The sequence below is a fragment of the Paramisgurnus dabryanus genome, chromosome 16 (assembly GCF_030506205.2).
Source record: "Paramisgurnus dabryanus chromosome 16, PD_genome_1.1, whole genome shotgun sequence".
Classification (NCBI taxonomy): Eukaryota; Metazoa; Chordata; class Actinopteri; order Cypriniformes; family Cobitidae; genus Paramisgurnus; species Paramisgurnus dabryanus.
In genome coordinates, this window is record NC_133352.1 from 32,166,577 (window position 1) to 32,186,250 (window position 19,674).

The following is a 19,674-nucleotide window of genomic DNA, read 5'->3' on the forward strand; positions in this document are numbered from 1 at the left end:
TATACAAAGTTTTATATTTTACAATATATTTTTGTCGTATGGGTTGTAAATTATTATTATTATTTTTAACAATTTATTTGTTGCTCCTAATTTATGAAGGTAAAACTAAATATATTTTTTAAAATTCAAAAATATATTTAATAAAAGCTTTACTTTCTACAAAATGTATTTAGTAAATATTTAAAACATATTTTTGGGCAACTTTGTTCCCTAGAATTTTAAAAAAGAAACTTTAATTATCAAGGAGGAACGTTTATTTGTCTGAATAAGATTTGTCATGCTTCTCAAAAATAACCTTAAAACATTTTAACCCAAACAGACCCTTTTTCTACAGAGCCCCTAAGGGGACATGGAGCAAAAATTAAATAAAGTTTAGTTTCGAGTGCGCACATGAAAGTATTGCGTTTAAATTTTTTAAATGAATTCTGCACATCTAGGTTTCACGTGAGCACATGAAACTAAACTTTAGATTTTTTTACAACAAAAAAAGGGGCTCCGTATTTTTCAGTAAACATCGTGAGATTTTTTTACGGGTGGAATTTATATGGAGGCAGATAGACTGCTGCCCTCTTCACTAACACTAGCAATATTAGTTTTGTTTAAGATTAAGACTAAGATTAATACATACTGTAGAAGTATTGTTTATTGTTTGGTAATGCATTCACTTGTGATAGCATGAACACATTCAATGTATTGTATCTAAACAGAATAAACACTACACTACATTTCTTAATTTATTATCTTGTTCTAGGTGTTTATTTCTACAACAACAAACTAAATTTTTTTCACACTTTTTCCACTCAAGTTACCTTCATACTACAATTGATTTCTAAGTGGAAAGGGCATAAAAAAGCATCCGGTTGGAGACATCAATGCTTTTGGAGTAAATGGCGTTTAGGTGGGGCTCTGAAGCAGAGGTAGAATTTAAGGGTGCTTTGGTAACGCTGCGGAAACGCTCCTCTGTAAGCCACCACCATGTGTTTGTCGTCTTCCCTCTAAATACCCCCTTTGCTCTGCAACCAGCATTTATCCCCACAGCCAGGGCCTTACAAAAGCCATTCCTGGAGCTGTCTCACGCTTGGATATAACGTTCATCTCACTCTCTTTCGTTTTTCAAAGCTTCCCACACTGACAGCATTTCAAATCTCATTTGGCTCCAAGTTTACAGTGGAAACAACTTCCACCTCTCTGTAAACACGCTGTTTGTGTTTGTGTTCTATATCGGTAAGTTGTAAAATGTGAACATATGGATATCTGCCATGGGAAAGTGTGTCGAGAATGGGGCCGCTGTGTACGTGCCATGTGCGTTAAGCCACAAGCCGCAGTAAAAATATACCACGTGTACAAACTTCAGAATGATTTTGAGTCTATTACGTAAGATATAAACAAAGAAAGCTTGAGAAAAATGAAATAAGAGAAGCAGTCAACAGTGAAGGTAAGTTTGGCCCTCGTTTCATCAGATGACCACAAGAGGGCGCCCGTCATAAGTCTGAGGACAGTGCACATTTAAAACCATTTTGTATTCATTATAGTAAAATCTGGCACATACATGACATGAAATTCAGTTATAGGCTACAGACGTGTCTGTATTTAATAAAATGTTTGCTTAGATCAGTGGTTCTCAAACTGACACCCTTGTGGCATCCCCCCAAAGAAAATTCATGACATAAAACAATCTCAATCTTATAATATGAATTGAACCAAACATATAAATTATACAATTTAGTGCTGATGATTAATAGCATTATTTATTACACAGAATTTATGATGCATTAATATTTTTTTAAATGTCATAAAACTGGGGCTCCTCTCACGCACCCCAGTTTGAGAACATTGTCATAAAAAATGTAAAATAATAAAAATTCTGGCACTAGTGTTGTTCCAAACAAGACTTTCTTTCGTATGACACGAATATGATGACATTTTGACCCACAACCAATCTTATTCAGCATCACACAAAATTAGCATGACCAGGTTTTTGTTTTTTGAATATACAGCCACGGAAAAAAACAACTCTTTCCCCGCCAGCATTTTTCATGATTTTCACAAAAGTTTAATGCTTTCCAGAAAATGTTCTTCTTTAAATAATTAAACATACAGTAGGCTATATCAAATGAAAGAACGCTCTGCTTTCAAACAAAACAAACAAACAAAAAAACCGTTTCATCCTACCTTCATTAATTCTCTTTGTATCACCTCTCAAATATGGGTAGGTTTCTTCAAAAACACAAAATTTTGAGCAAAAAGTTGAGATAATTCAATTTTTGCGAAGGACTTTTGATGCAGATCGATCATTAAAACATGCACGGAGTTCTTTGTCTTTCACGTGAGGCGTTACTTCCGGCTTGTATGAGTTGCGGAAGTGCGCCACCTGGTGAATAATAGCGGTATTGCAGAAAGCCGGAAATTCTCGTCATTGGCACGGAAGCGTTTTCTCTTAATTGAATGGCGGGGAAAGATTTAAAAAGACCACTCCACTTTTTATTTTAATCATCTTTCTAGATGTATTGTGACCATTTCAGTCCAGTGTTTATCGAATTTCAACAAATCAAACCTCATAAACGACATAAAGACACCCAACAGCGAATGTAATAGACAGAGAGCATGTCAAGACCCATGAAAAATGTGACTAAAAATACATTTGTATTTTGTTGTTGAGAAATCAATTTGAACTTAATTATTTTCTATGCTTTATTGAAGATCAGAAAACACTGCATCTTTTTTGTTATTTTGACCATGTTTCTCGTTTTAATTTTTTAGTAAATAAATGCAAATAAAAACATAATTTTTATTAAGAATTTGGCAGAGATGTTGTCGGTAGTTGACAGAATGAAACAAAAAATATAATTTTACTTAATAAATAGTAAATCTAGGTCTCTTAATTTTTTCCGTAGCTGTATGTGACCACAGAACCAGGTCATAGGTCACACAGGTATATTTGTAGCAATAGCCAAAAAATACATTGTGTGAGCCAAAAATCATTAGGATATGTAAAAAGCATGTTCAATTAAGATATTTTGTGAATGTCCTACCAAAATGTATTTATCATTAGTAATGTGTGTTGCTAAAGACTTCATTTGAAAAACTTTAGAGGCGATTTTTTTCAATATTTAGATTTTTTGCACCCTCAGATTGCAGATTTAAAAATATTCTTGTCCTATCCTAAAAAAAATACATCAATTGAAAGATTATTTATACTGATAAAAAATGGAGTAAAAATAATACTGTACTTTGTATTGAAAATGATTTATGATTATTTAATTTTGTGTTTAATGAAAATCATACAGGCATGGAATAACATACTAAGGGTGTCACGATTTCAAATCCAAATCAATCGAAATTAAGTCACAACCTGGAACTTTTATTTTGGAAAAACCTGGAATAAAAAAATGGAATCATCGATGCTTCCACGCCCCCATGTCACGTCCGGTCGGCTTACCAAGCGGGGGGGAAAAAAAACGTGTTGATTGCGCCGATTCAACCTCCTCTAACCTAGCTAGCTACAGCCAGTCAAAAGATAGCACGGCAGATGCGGGAGACACCACGCAAGCTGCTCTATACATGCTAAACAAAAATAGCAAGCGCCTCCCACGCGTCAGCAGAACGACGTCTGTGCCAGGACCGGTCTTTCTCTGAACTGAGATCTGTTTAAGTTTCACAACACTTAACTGTTTAAGAGTTATGAAAACAGCATTTAAACATGACTTATTGGGGTATAGTCTCACAATCTCGTCTGACGGTAATAAAAGCGCGTTTTTAAGGTGCAAAGTACTGACAGATGTTCATCTGACATATTAAGTTTGGTTTTATCAGGTATGTGCGTGTACCATATTTTTCCACTGGCAGCACGACTAACATGGCAGGGCATCTCCAGATCAAGGTCAGATATTATATTTCATAAAAGTCTAGTCTAAAAACGGCATAGCATTTTTTTGTACTTTAAAAAAAAACATAAAAATAAAGAGAATCTAATTGAATTGTGAACTTAAAACCAAAAATGTAATCGAATCGAGGATTTGGAGAATCGTGACACCCTATAACATACGTCTGAGTAAACAACGACAACTTTAATTGTAAGATGAGCTAACCCTTTAAATTGTGGGAATAATGCATATTAATAATAATGCATACTATATAACGTATGTAAGGAATAATTGACGACGGGTCGTTGAATTATAAGAAAAAAACGCACACCCAAGGTGGTAATCGCGTCATGCCGTTACACCGCGGGTGTGTATTATTTTCAAATAATTCAAAGGACCAGAGTCAATTATTACGCTTATACCACGATTAATACAAAAATTGCTCTGGTGCCCATTTTTAAGACATTTGACAGGTTAGGTGCAGTGGCGGCCGGTGACTTCTTTTTTCGAGGGCGCTTGATGTGAAGTTCGTCACAACATGTATGTAGCCTGTCATGTGTGCGGTTCCTTTTTTCAAAATATGTGTTCTGCGCCTCGAGTGATCCTGTGTGCATCACGTGTTTTGTCAAAATAAGTGCCTGCTGCAGACGCGTCTAAAGGGTTTATGATTAAAGAGACGCTCGCGTTTGCCAGATACTCGCATAATTTCATGCGTTATCAGAGTTTACTGTTAAGGGAGTGTCTTAACATGAGTGTCTCTTTTATCATAACTCTTTTATCATATCATATCGTTTTGACGCGTGTGCAGCAGGCACTTATTTTGACAAAACACGTGATACACACAGGATCTCTCAAGCGCAGAACACATATTTTGAATTAGCGCCCCTAAGATGAACAGTCACGAGCTGCCACTGCTTAGGTGTGCGGTTTACAGAAAAATAATCAACACCCATGGAACATTCAACAGGCCCATGGTATAAGCATATAATAATGCATCATATATAAGTAATACACATATAAAAGGAAATATAAATAGCAAGACATCACTTTAAAAAACACTTTGAGAGTCAAAGGCACAATACTAAAAAAACTGAAGTGAATCAGCTGAAGATGTGATTTGCAGTCCACTCTGGCAAGCTCTTCAGCTCTCTGTATGTTTGTCTTGTCTAATGCACTATGACGGTACACAATTACAGTTTTCAAATGGTTTGTTTTTTTAGTCTTTGTTTGGCCTCTTCAAACTATGATGAACTTTTGTAAATAGCCTCAAACATCAGGGCTCCAGACTAACTTTTTTCACTAGGAGCACAGTGGCCCCCAACTGAAAATTTTAGGGGCGCAACCAAAAAATTTAGGGGCACACACCGTAAATCAACATGCTAACCAAATAATCACATTTCTACTGTATTACCAATACATACTTTGATGATAGATGCAGTAAGTACAATATGCTGTTTCAAATTCACTGTCACATCAGAAAAAAAGGTCAAATTTACTGGTTGCACATGTGCGACTGGATGTAAAATTCAGTGGCACACTCTCAAATTTTGGTGGCAATCTGGAGCCCTGAACATTAATTATGAGATGCCAACTTGGATAATTGACTGTAGTCGATTAAAGATGAGAATGATTTTGCTAGTTGGCTTCTCATAATTACAAAAAAAGAAAGCTTGGCTGAGGGATTTTTCTCATTTCTCGGGTGGGGTTTGAGGCGGAGGCGTCGGCGATTGTGAAGAGGGTTGTGGTTCATTACTGATATTTTTCCGTAAACCAGCGGGATGCGAGTGGGGAATTTGTCTCCTCATGCTTCTCCTCTTAGGTTTGCGAGGATGTTTCGACCCAGTCGGTTTGACGCGGTCACTAAGAGTATCTGACGACTCGTCAATGTATGCCAGGTTCTCGCCAAAGAAATCCAACAGAGTAGGTTCGGGAGGTGAACAGGCGCTCACCACGAGAACAGGAACGTCATTCTCACTTCCCAGTGACTTCCGAGAGCCCTCGTCTCCGCATTCTGGCTCCTTTGAGTTTGGGGAATTTGACTCGGATTCCGACCAGGATTCTGACGGTGTCACGGATCCAGAGACCGATCCTGATGCCGATTCGGATACGGAAGGATACCCGGAGTGGGCTCTGGATCCGCGTCTTGACTGTGTTTTCAGTTCTAACCGCGAGATAGATCTGGACCCGGATCTGGACCCGGCTCCCTCCGCCAACCTCAATCCTGGTCTTATCTCGTACCTTCCATCTAATCTAGACCACGACCTGGAATGGTACATTGCGTCGGACCTGATATCAGATGCTGAAATATACCTCGATTCAGGCCAAACAACCAGCAAATGGCCGTTTTCTCGAATCGCGTCTGAGATCCTATGCGCCGATCCTGTCACGCTCACCCTCGGGTGCCGATGACGACGATGCCGCTTTCTTCTGCGTCTGCGCTGAAAGGGGTCGTTGAGATCGAGTGGGACGGGAATACGGAAGTCCATGGACATGTTCTGGATGTTCTGAGACCAGTCTGTGGCATGAGCTCTCAGCTCTTCCATCTGAGCAAGAAATATCCAAGAAAACATTTTTATATTAACATTAGAAGTCTTTTTTTCTCTATGATAAAAACAGGCTCCTACTTTAGGGGAACGTGAAATTAAGCCATGATAATCTGTTAATAAACTGCAATAAGATTCTTAAAAATTAGGTCAAATTTGTCTCTCACCTCTGCACGAGTTTTCTTGGACAACACTCGCAGCCAGTTTCCAATCATAGTGAGGATGGATGCAAAATAGGCCATACCAAATACTATCCACAACCACACCAACGGCTTATACAGGGGTGCGCCATCTCCCCTGTTCTCTGGGGTAGACGAAAGATAATAATAATATTTCACATCCATAATACTTCACAGGAGTGGTGTGGCTCAGTGGTTCAAAGCTTAGTGACGCAATAATTGGAGAATTGCTGGTTTGAGTCATCCAAAGACCTGGAGCAATGAGCTTTCACCATTGAGCTCTCCCAGGAACTTATTCTGGGATAAATACATCTTCTAGCAGTTCTAGGAACAGCTTATGTGGCATGACGATTACCACAGAAAATAATTTCAGTTTGTCCCTCGGTCTATAAAAAAATAACGGTAATGCACCTACAATAGAATTAGTCTATGGGGCACGACATCCCTGAAGATTTAAAAGCTTGTATCTTTATAAAAAGTTTTGAGTAGATTTTGGGTCAAGCATTACTAAAATAATGTGTGTGTGGAATTTTGTCCCTTTCTAGTGTTCTTGTGCAGATTGGATATAACTTTGCACATGCATGGTACATGGTATAATCTCTTGAACCATTTCATCCCATAGTAGAGATCTTCATGAGTCTACTTGAGATACAGGTCTTAAAGTTTCACGTGTGCCTCGGACAGGGGTGGGGTATAATATTAGCAGCCTCCGGTAATTTAAAATGAATCTGTTTTGTCGAACGAAAGACCTGATCTCGTGTGTGTGCATCAAGTCCTTTTCCCACCCCTCCTCTGTTTGCCAAGAGCGCTTGCGGCATCGGGTGGCTGGAAGGTTGATTTACGTTGAGACAGACCTGTCAATCAATTTTGAATGCACATTCTAGCAGTACCTTGAATAAATGGACCAGTGGGCCAATTTGGTTGCGAGGCCACCAAGGTTTTTTTTCTCTGACTGGTGCATGCGGGGCTGCAGACTGCACACACATTGGTGCGGTTTTCATTTGGGTCCAGTCAGGTTTAAAAAACCTACTGGTTCGGAATTGGGTCTAATTTTCTCCAGTTTGTCCCGTGTCGAAAAGTTCTTAAAAAAAATAATAATTTCTTTATTTCGGGTTTGGGTGAAAAGTGATTTAGGTCATTTCAGGTTGGGTACATTTCTTTGGACCTGAGTCTACCCTGTAGACATGTGTAGTACAGTGTAATATATTTTTACTCAGTTTTAACAAACTCAAAGACAAGTTGAAATTGTTTTCCGTAACCCTGTCGTGCTAAAGTGGGAGCGATCCTTTCATAAGTACATTTTGTATGCATTTGGCAGACGCTTTAAGGAGCAATCACACTAGACATGAAGTTATCTGTCATGTGGAAATTTGTAAAATAATGTCTTTTTTATGTTTTGATGGCTGAATGACCAGCTAACAATGCTTTTTGTAAACGTAGCCCTGGACGTCCATCTCTCACAGCCTTGTTTTGGAATCAACATGGCGGCAGGCTGAATAAGGCCTATTCTGACCCAATTCAAAGGGTGCATCCCAATTCAGGGACTACAGCCTTCCAAGGCTGTATTTGAATTCAAATGACATCACCGGGCCGTGACGAAGGCTGTCCCATTTCGAAGGCTCCTTCACATACAAGCCTCCAAATGGCCTTTTCCCCCTAAAACCAAGGATCCATAGATGTATCCCTCACAGAGGGTGCATAGCAATTCAGGGTCTGGATCCTGTTAAGGCCACAGACTTTGAAGGCAATGAAGCAAACTGAAATGAGACGGTCTAGCCTACGGGAGGAGTTGCGTTACTTGCTTATCCCTCCCACTACACTTGTCAGCGGGACACAACAGCTGAGACCTATTAGACTTTTAAAAATACATATGGAGGCAGATTTTTTGTTTTATTTTAGAAAATATAACACATTGATGCAGATTAAACTATTCAACAGTATGTATAATTCAACAACCTTAAAGAGACATTTCACTTTTTTTGTAAATATGCTCATTTTCCAGCTCCCCTAGAGTTAAACATTTGATTCTTACCGTTTTAGTATTTATTCAGCTGATCTCCGGGTCTGGCGCTAGCACTTTTAGCATAGCTTAGCACAATCCATTGAATCTGATTAGACCATTAGCATAGCGCTAAAAAATACTAACTATATTCTCAAACTGGCTTAATAATTTTTGTTGATGGACTTTGCTGGCCTGAAAATAGTCCCCTGCTTTTGGAAGTAACCAAGGGGACTATTTGGGCAGTGCCATATCTGACTAGAACATCACAACTTTTAATTTTCCGTCGGTCTTAGTACACGATGTAACTACAGAAGAGTCAAGTTTTAAATAGGAAAAATATCAAAACTCTTTGGTTATTTTTAGCGTGATGCTAATTGGTCTAATCAGATTCAATGGATTGTGCTAAGCTATGCTAAAAGTGCTAGCGCCAGACCCATTATCAGCTGAATGGATTCCAAAATGGTAAGAATCAAATGTTTAACTCTAGGGGAGCTGGAAAATGTGCATATTTTCAAAAAAAAAGTAGAATGTCCCTTAAAATATACAAAAGCAAAATGCAACATGCACAATATTGCAGCAATAATATTAATACACATCAGTAAAACACCATTTTTAATAATAAAACTGTGACAAGGACCTTTAATTTGCAAAATATACACTTTTATTTTAGTTTTGAATGTTTATTTCAAAATACCCACGAGTCAGACGTCACAGGCACGCATTGAATTTTGGGAAAGCCAAGGTTTTGAAGGATAGATCTATGGATCCTTGGTTTCAGGGGGAAAAAGAGCCACATTTGGAGGCTTTTATGTGAAGGAGCCTCCGAATCGCGGCCCGGTGATGTAATTTGCCTTCAGCCCCTGAATTGGGATGCGCCAAGCCTTGCCTATCCAATTAATATCATTAAAATGATGCAACTCCCCCCGTAGGCTAGACCGTCTCATTTCAGTTCGCTTTGTGGCATTTAGAGGCTGCTGCCTTCAAATATCGAGCCTTGCCTTCAAAGTCTGCGAACTAAAAAAGCCGCAGCCCCAGAATTTGGATGCACCCTAAATAAGCACACAGCATAAGTTCTGATGTATTTTCCGGCCCTTTTGATTGTCAAGATATAATCTGCCCTGATCATTGGCTCATTTATCTGCCAATACTGATTATAGGCGGATATATCGGTGCATCCCTAATCAGATTGGGATCGAACCCACAAACTTTGTGCTGCTAACCAGGTCACCATGGTTAAATGTGTGAATTGACTTTGTGAGAGATTAGAAAAATGTTACTGTGCATACATACAAGCTCTGGTTTCAGGATATTCAACAATAATTAGTGCCAGGGTCTTTTGACGAATTGCATAAATAAGTTAATAAAAGTGACTGCAAATCTATGGCTGTCTGGGATGCAATAACCACAAAACTTCCTGCAGTCAATGCGTAATACGCTATTGAGTTCCTTAATGAAGTTAACAGACTGCAACATGACATTTAAACTAAATCACATATCATGATTATTAGACATATGTATGGGGCAGACTTAATATGTGCACCTGCCACATAGTCCCCGAAGCCCACTGTTGTCAGCGTGATCACCACAAAGTACCCAGCTTCCAACAGACTCCAGCTCTCCACTTCCTGAAACACCATTGTCGGCACGGCGATAAAGATCAAACAGCCCATCAGGATGGAGAAGACGGCAGAGATTATGCGGACACTGGTGGGCTTCACACCCTTGCGCTATGGCAGAAACCAAACGTAAATACATTTTATTATACAGTTTATTAGTAACTTTTTGCGCTGCTAACACACGATTTCATTTCGGATTGTTTGTCTGTTTATATTCATAAATTAAATTAATATGAAGCGCCATCAATAACTAGTTCCTCTCTTCATCCAAAAATCACTTATAATCTAATTGTTGAAGTCACTCACCAAAAACAAAGTCTCTATCTTTGCCACAGCCTTTCGCAGCAGGGTACCCATGTGGTCTCCAACCCCTGCTAACAGAATGCCAAACATGGGGATCCCCACCAGAGCATAAAATATACAAAACAGCTGACCACCTTCAGTCTTAGGAGAGATGTTTCCAAAGCCTAGAGACCAAAGGACAGGAGATCATGAAGATTTGATTCATTCTGATATTCTTAAGTGAATGGTGTTTCAGTCTCACCAATAGTTGTGATGATGGTACCACAGAAGAAGAACGCATTCGAAAAAACCCATCTGCTGCTAAAGTTTGACGTGATTCTGGCATCCACGCCCGCTTCAATGGCATCAACCACTTTCTAAAGAGAGAGGCGTATCATTTATACCTAGACATATATATATCAACTAGCGGTTTTCAATTGATGGTCTGTTAATAAGGTCTGCAAGGAGGTTTAAGAACAGATATATGGGCATATCCATGCATAAGGCATCCTTATCATAAAAAATTAAGGTTTTTAACCGTCCTGATCTTTCAGATGTAAATATTTGGTGGTTTAAATACACAATGCCTCCATTTAATTTTTTAAAGCATTTTTATTATGTTTCATAGTTGAGTGCAACGTTTAGAAGTGTCGGGTCATACCGGAGAAATGTCACAGCAGCCATAACGCCGTTTCTTCCTCATAAATGCGCATATAGTACTTAAAGGTGTCATGTGTACATTTTAGGGAGGATCTATTGACAGAAATGCAATATAATATACATAACTATGTTTTCAGTGGTGTATAAAGACCTTACATAATAAACCGTTATGTACAATAATCAGTTTTTTCTACAAACACTGCGGGTCCCCTTACATGGATGTCACCATTTTGCGCCGCCATGTTTCTACAGTAACCCTAAACGGTCACTATGTTGGCATGACATGTTTGTCCTGTGACGGCTACCGTAGCTTCTCTAAGTGCTTCGGAAGGGAGGGGTGAGCGGTGGACTGATCTGTTGGTTGCAATTCACAACCTCACTGCCAGATGGCGGTAAAATCTACACAGCGCACCTTTGAAATAAAATAAGTATTAGGGGCCGTTCACACGTCGCACCGAAAAAGCGTGGAAAATGCCAGGTGTGTAGGTTTTTTTGTCACATGAACTGCGGTGCGCTTGCGGCATTCTGAAAAGTTGAGATGTTTTTAACTCAATGCGGTGTGGATGCGCCTGGAAAAAACGAGCATGTCGCACCCCGTTTGCAACCGGTGATTCTCGCAAAATTAGACTTGCTAGGTGTCATGAAACATTTTGATAATAAAAGTAAATGCTATCAAAATAAGTAGCATACAGTTACAAACATCTCTTCATCTATTATTTTGCAAATTATTTCAAATGACATCATACAAACCATTTTGTTGTTTTTAACACATTTAAGGAGAACATTTTCATTAACGCAACGTGTCCATGACTGGATTTGGTTTATTTGACATGGAAATATTTATAATTAAAAAATCTAAAAAATAAAAAGCTTCAGTGCATGTTATACTATAAACATTAACAGTAAATAAACATGTGGTATTTGGTGATCATTGGAAAATGTAGAGACAATAATAAGGAATATAAATGTGTCAAAACTATTTTTCTCATCATCCGCAACAATTTTCAATCATTGTTTAAGCCCTCAAGGAACTAACATTTTCAACAACAAAAAAGTTGGAAGGGACATAATTGACTGTGACACTCAAGATGGCTACCAGGTAAGCAGTTTTGATTTTTTCTCTCCAGATAAAAGTAACAATTTTGTTTGTCATAGTACCTAGACAACTTTTTAGTTCTAATTACTGAAACATGAGTTTGTAAATGCATATATTTAATGTAATATCATGTTGCGGTAATGATAATTTTTGATAATAATAATCTAAAAAATATAAATAATTCTATAGGAAATATTTTGCAATCATCTAAAAATAATGGTTATAGTAAGTTCACAAAAAGAAATCTTATATGTGCTTCAAGGGCTTTTTAAAAATTCTGATGCTGGACACCTTCTAAATCTGGATTTCGTGAGAATCACCCAACCATCCGCGTCATTTCCATTATGAGCGTGCATACCACGCACCTATATTTGAAATAACAAACTTGAGCGCTTAAAAGACACGATATGTGAAAAGCCCCTTAAATGCTCTTTGAAGAGCCGTCCCTTCTTCATTTGATGGGTATTTTGTGTCCACCAGCTAAAATCAGCTGACCAACCAGCTTGACTAAGCCGGAAGACCAGCTTTGACAGGCTGGATGGACCATCTTAAATCAGCTACTTCCATCTTAAACCAGCTAAGACCAGCCAACCAGCTTAGCCAAGCTTCCAGCCTTGTCAAGCTGGTGGATCCAAAACCACTCTAAAACCAGCCTAAAACTATGCTGGGAGACCAGCAAAAACCAACCAGCTTAGGCTGTTTTTAGCTGATCTTTTCAGTGATGATGTATTACTGTGTTTGTGTGCATTTATAATGACCTTAGTAAACTCAGTCAGACTATCAGTACTGACACAGCTGTGGTTCTGTAGAAAAGCCATTCTAGAGTTCAGTAACTCCCGCTGGGCCCATTCCTCTCTCGAGGACTCCAGCCATCCGAAAACCAGAGCTCCCAGCACCAAATACAGCAACACAGCCGTCAGGATGGTCAACAGCGTTGAGTTGCGCATGGCTCTGATGACGTCAAACGTCTCCCCTGTGCTGTGGATGAAAACTAACGCTGCAGAGGAGAAATTTGTTAACATGTGGCTTTTAGGTTAAACAGAGAAAAAGCCCCAAGAATAGCAATTCAATTTATTTTATACATCATAAAACACTGAAGAAAAACAACTTTGACCCAGTCTGTGAAAGAAACGGATTTGTGATTTACATAAAATCATCCTGCATGATGTCAAAAAACAATCTGTGAAAATATAACTTTGATATCTTAAATATCCGCTTTTTTAATGTATTCTCAGTTTGTCACACCAAAGAAAAATTTGTTATTAACCACCCAGCCAAATTTGAATGATGAAAAAACCGCCGAGTAAATGAAATAAGTATATAAAACAGATAGGATTCTCTGCTATCAAACGCTGGGGGGCGTGTTCGCCGGCGGCTCTGAAACCACGCCCACTCGCGGGAAAGCCGCGCCGCCATCGTCTCTTTTAACTTTCAACGCTACTGCCTGAATAATATGAAAGAATATTTGCCGGAATTTTTTAATCCTTATTAAATTTTGCTACATCCATCGCACGGTATGTAAATAAAGTGCAATCCCAAATGTCCTACCCGTAAATGTACATGCATTTAGGGAAAATTACATTTTAATTATGATTTTGCTACACTTTTCGCTTGAAAACATATCAAACGTTAATCAGTTCGGGTAATACATTTTAATTTTAATTCTGCAACTTATAAATCGTTAAAACTGTATTTAAATTACATATGAAAAGTAGTTTTATTGAACACATATTTTGTAGGCTAAACCAAGTTAGCTGGACTGGTTCCCTCACTAAAAAACCCATTCATTTTAAAGCTCTGTGTTTAACAAAGTTTATGACAGTTTACACGTGAAGTTAATCTACACAGTACACAACTTTTATGAATTTTGAAGTCAGAATTTGGCTTTATATATTTCTAGTAAACCCATTATTTTTTTAATTGTATGCTTATATGGTTTGTAGTGTAGTGTCACAAATATTAACAGCCCACTGTATATGTAATGTAAAAGAGATAAAGTGTTTACCTTACAACATCAAGCTTCCCAATCAACAGTTTTCTCATTCTCCTCCATTTTAGATGTTTAATGCCGGCATCTATCTCTCTCTCCTCTTTCCTTTTGATCTTTTCCCTGCCCTGCCTTTTTCATTGGTTTGTTCGGACACCTATGAAACATAACTGTTACTCTAGTGATCTAAAAGTAAACCGGCAAATGAACACAGGTCAGTGTTGAGCTTCAGAACATTTGACCCAGTCCAGACACATGAAGGCTCAGAGGTAAAGAAGTCAACATATGACGGCATTAAAACAGAACCTCTGGCAGAGCTCCATGTAAACAGATTGTTCCTCTGACAAGATCTTGATGTTCACCAGGGATTTCTAGGACTGGCTTCTAAGTACTTATGTTAAAATATATTACTGTATATATTGCGTTGTCACCATATATACTTCTAAACGTTTTCATTTATAGCATTCTGTGATATTGAACTAAACATGCACATGTTGAAAGAAAACGTTTCGGTCTAAAAACATGTTTTTTTTGGATCTTACAAGACTACAAGGACTACCGTCTTGTTTTTCACTCAAGAGTTGGGTTATAATTTAACCTAAGAAGGGTTGTTGGGTCAAATATACATTTTCTTGGATAATTTAAAATCCCAGCAGCAGGGTTTGTCCCTTGTAGACTCAACGCTGGGTTGAAAATAACCCGCACTATGCAGCAAATCTTAAATGCTTTAATTTTTTTTTAAATTTTGCTTATTTACAACTGATTTCAACTGTAAAACAAAAAGTGACCACTTATTTATTTACAAACTACTTAGTAATTAGTATGAAATACTTTACAAGACACAATGCGAGCTTTCAAGACAAGTCAAGTTAGGGAATGATTCGATCTTACCTTAGCTTGAAATCAAGATGTTAAGTTCAGTCTGGTGTGTTGTGATATGAGGAGTTCCCTTCCTCCAGCAGATCAGGGTAAAGATACACAATCTCATCAGGTCTTTCCCCATTACCAAAGACTTACAGGAACCTGCCAACATGCGAGCGGAGTAAGAGTAGGGAAGAGACGGAGAGAAGGGGAGGAGAGAGGACTCTTGGCAAAGACACAAATGATACACAATGTAACCTGACAGTTTATTCATCTCTACCTTGACATGTTTAAGCAGCCTGCTCTAATTCTTCAGTCTCTGTCTCTCATCCGTCTGCATGGAAACCACTGAGACCGTGTCATGAAGTGGAAATGTGAAGTGTTCCTCACCCCGGAAAAACACCAGATCATATTGATTTAGCCTTATTTTATGATATTGGACGTGGTTTTTAATTTTTTACTTTATAAGCACCCTTTTTTAAACTTGGTTTTACAAGGAAATTCAACTGTTATTTTACTTTTTGACCTGTGGTAAGTTGACATAACACAGTTATGTGTACGGTGTACAGTGCATATCTTCACGCCAAGAGAATTCATAACAAATTTGTTCTAAAACACAACATTTTACTTAAACAAAACATATTAAAGTAGTGCTGTTGGTTAGTAGGGCTGGGCAAAAAAATAAATTTTTCGATTAATCGTTTTTTTATGTGGTCGATTCAGAATCGATTCTCAAAGAGCATTTTTTTCTGCAAACATTGAACGTAAGATTAACGTTAATCAAATTAGTAGTCTTCTTCACTAGATGTCAACCTCTTTTTTGCCTTGCGCGATGTTACCAAGGAGCCTGTCATTCTTTCATTCAGTGCTTAAAATGGCAGTTTTAGGTGCTTCATTGACGTTGATGCCACCTTCACATAAAAAGTAAGATGTATGGAAGCATTTTAGATTTAGCAAGCAAGACGACAACGATAGTGTTGTGGCTTTTAATTTATTTTTATTAATTACCCACTTGTAAAATTGTGTTCACTGTTTTTTTAATTAATATAGTACTGTATTTGTATTAAATCTATATTCATTGAGTTGAATCGAGTATAAAAACCAACCCAAGAACCGGAAACCGAATCGATAGCGTGTGAATCGAAATTGAATCGCTCTGGAACATCTGAATCGATACCCAGCGCTATAGGTTAGTAGCCTTATTTGTTTTAGGTTAAATTACACAGAATGATAAATTTATGTATTTAACTCTTTCGCTGCCATTGACGAGATATCTCGTCAATCAAGAGAAAACGCTTCCCTGCCAATGACGAGATTTTCCGTCTTTCCGCAATACCGCTATTATCCACCAGGTGGATTCCGCAACTTTTTAAACCCGGAAGCATTGCCCTATGCCAAGCGGCTGCATGTCCGTGTCTATTTTAAAGATCGCTCTGAACGGGATCTCTATGAAAAGTCCGTCACAAAAATGGAATTATCTCTGCTTTTTGCTCAAAATGTGGTGTTTTTGCAGAAACCTATCCATATTCAAAAGCTGATTACAAAAGAACCACTGAAGGTAGGATGAAACGGTTTTTTGTTTTTGTTTAAAAGCAGAGGGTCTGTTCTTTCATTTGGTATATTGTATGTTTATATATTTAAAGAACACCATTTTCTGGAAGGCATTAAACTTTGGTGAAAATCATGAAAAATGCTGGCGCTGGCTGGCAACTTTTTAAAAAACCGCTGACGTGAAAGAGTTAATAAAATGACATTTCGTGGCCCCCAGTTTGAGAACCACTGACAAAACACATAAAAACAAGTTGAAATTGTTTTACTTAATTTGTTAAGTTAAAGTAACATAAAAATATATGTTGTTTAATAAAAATTATGCAATTATTACAATGTATAAATACAAAAAACCAACACTTAAAAAAATTATTTGATGGTTCAGCAAAAATTTTTGTTAATTCAAATAAAAATATGAAAAAAAACTTTAAAAATTGTTGTGTTAACTACTATTTTTTAATATATTTTTTTTAACCGAATAACTTATTAATTTAATGTTGAACCAACGTTTTTTTTTCAATTCAAGCTATTAGTGCCAAAAAGTTAAAACGTTACTACAGAATATAAAAAGATCAATAAACGGCACTGTTTGGACCAACATGCCATCATTAAAAGATTATTTAAGCAAAAAAAAAGGGTGGTTTATAACTAGTTTTAACAAACATGCATTACTAAAAACATTGTGCATTTTGAGGCAAATCAAAGAGCACTGATGTATTTTAAGATATGCCAGTAGAAGTTGTTTTCAATTTGAACAGCTCTTACATTTATTTTAGTCTAGGACTAGCAGAGATGTATAAAGTACTAGTGACCCAGACTTGAGTAAAAGTACAAATGCTCTATCAAAAAAGTGACTTGAGTAGAAGTTGAAGTGCTCTTTAAGCACAGCACTTAAGTGGAAGTACTAAAGTATTAAACATGCTTTGTACTTAAGTATTGCAAGTAGTTTATTTTAAAATATACTACTCAAGTACTGAAAGTAAAAGTACAAGTATTGTGTAATGTAGTTATTAAAGAAAACAGTCAAAAGTTTGAATATGATATTGTTTATATTATTTCAAATGTTTAAGCTAAAGGACACTCACAATTCCTTTGGCTGTAGCAGGAGTACAAGGACATGAATGTTCAGATAATTCAGATTAATTTAACTGATATGGCGATAGAGAATTCAGAATTAATGAAATATTTGTCGATAAAATGGTAATAGGTAAAGGTACAAGGTGTTTCATTGAATTTAGGTTTCCTTCTTTCGCGCACACTCGCCCTTTCTTGCGCATTCTCTCTCTCTCTGTCTTTCTCGCGCACTCGCGCATTTGTCCACAACCCCGGCTCATATTTGTGAGTGAGAGGGAGGGAGGGGTCGCACTTCACTATCTCCAATTGGTTCAGACCACCATGTGACCATGATTCGTAACATTTGAGAGTAACGAGTAACTATGCAGCACATAAAAAATGTATTGGAGTAAAAGTATTAAACTCAAAGAAAAAATGTACTGAAGTAAAAGTGGAAGTAGGAGAAAAAAATAATACTTCAGTAGAGTACAGATACTGTCTTTTAGTACTTAAGTACAGTAGTGAAGTAGTTCTACTTCGTTACTATACATCTCTGAGGACTAGTCTAATCCCTGTCCAGGAAACCGCCCTATTAAATTCCTTCCTAGAAGATATCCATTCATAAGCTATATGGCAATAAACCTAAAACACAATTTCCTCTAAACACTCTAATAGTTAACAATAACCTCAGAGCTTATAAAAGCTTATTTCTTTCATATTTTTTGTGCTAACTGTGCTATAATCATGGCAGAACGGTTTGGAGGTTCCCTGCTTAATATTGTATTAATAAAAAATTGTTAATTTTTGTAAAACGTCAAACACACACCCTTTCTAAAACCTTGCCTCCTGAAACATATCAGTCATTCTAAACTTGCAAAACGATTGAACGTTTCTGATTTGCTACATTTTAGAAAATAAAGCACTACAATAGGTCAAGCCACTTGAAGCGTATTTGTTACCACACATGTAATGTCCCTGCTACCAGTGAGTGTAAATGGACCGTGTGAACATCACATACTGTAGACCTCTTTTCATCTGTGGGTGGCAGTGCAATGGTTAAGTAATAACCTCAAACATTAAAGCTCAGAATTCAAAACATTCTCAGGATGGATTGAAATGGGCCCTGTGGACCAAAGCGAGATTAAACAGAACTCCCTGACCGGGCTGATGCAAAGACCGAAATGGACTTTGCGTCCTTTTAAAGCTCTGATATGGGATATGATATCCCTAGACATGCCTTTGATTTCTGCTCCAGCAGTGACTAATGTTTGTACATGAGGTACATTAGCTTGATCTATTCTTACATTAATCTCCAAAACAGGTTGTTCCTTAAACCGTGGAAATTACTCATGACCAAAGCAGGTGTGTGATGAAATTATGCCAGCTGTTCATATCTTTCATATTGGAATTGTTGTGAACAGTAGGAAAGAATTCACTCAGGACTAAACACAGAACTGTGGAGCCAATTAGATACAAAGGAAAAGTGCTTGAAAATATCCTCAAGTGACTTACAGTGCATTACAAAATACATTTATAATCTGTATGTGTTCCCGGGATTTAAACCCATAATCTTTTGCACTGCTAACCCAATGCTCTACCAATGAGGAGCTACACAAAACATGAAAGTAATTTTTATGCAAGAAAAAAGGTCATGGAGTGGTTTAAGGAACATAAGTAAAAAAATTATTACCTGTAAAATCTGTATTCATCAGGCGCACGTGCCGTGACACGATAAGCGTCTGGTCCGAGCTTTACTTCCGGTTTCTGTTTGTTTAACGGTCTGACTAGTTTCTAAAACTGAACTCTTAAACAAATACTTCGTCGAAAATAACAAATGTTTTGGGTTCCTATGTAATCCATGTGTTGTTTATTTTGCTTGTTATATAAATAAACTACTTTAAAAGGACTTTGTTTTTATTTATTCTTTGCAGAGTTTACCGGAAGTTACGTGATGACCACGAAAGCCGCTTGTTTATGTTGTTAC

At 37.5% G+C, this 19,674-nt stretch overlaps 1 protein-coding gene across 1 annotated transcript; it reads right to left on the reverse strand.

Moving 5' to 3' along the window:
• Window positions 1-1,406: 1,406 nt before the first annotated feature.
• kcnk4a (potassium channel, subfamily K, member 4a) lies at window positions 1,407-15,306 on the reverse strand. Its single transcript, XM_065275235.2, has 8 exons — window positions 15,120-15,306; window positions 14,247-14,385; window positions 13,000-13,238; window positions 10,748-10,862; window positions 10,510-10,670; window positions 10,128-10,314; window positions 6,574-6,710; window positions 1,407-6,406 (listed from the first exon to the last, which is right to left on the reverse strand). The coding sequence occupies exons 3-8, from the start codon at window positions 13,186-13,188 to the stop codon at window positions 5,552-5,554; spliced, it is 1,644 nt and encodes a 547-aa protein (XP_065131307.1). The 5' UTR covers window positions 13,189-13,238; window positions 14,247-14,385; window positions 15,120-15,306; the 3' UTR covers window positions 1,407-5,551.
• Window positions 15,307-19,674: the final 4,368 nt, after the last annotated feature.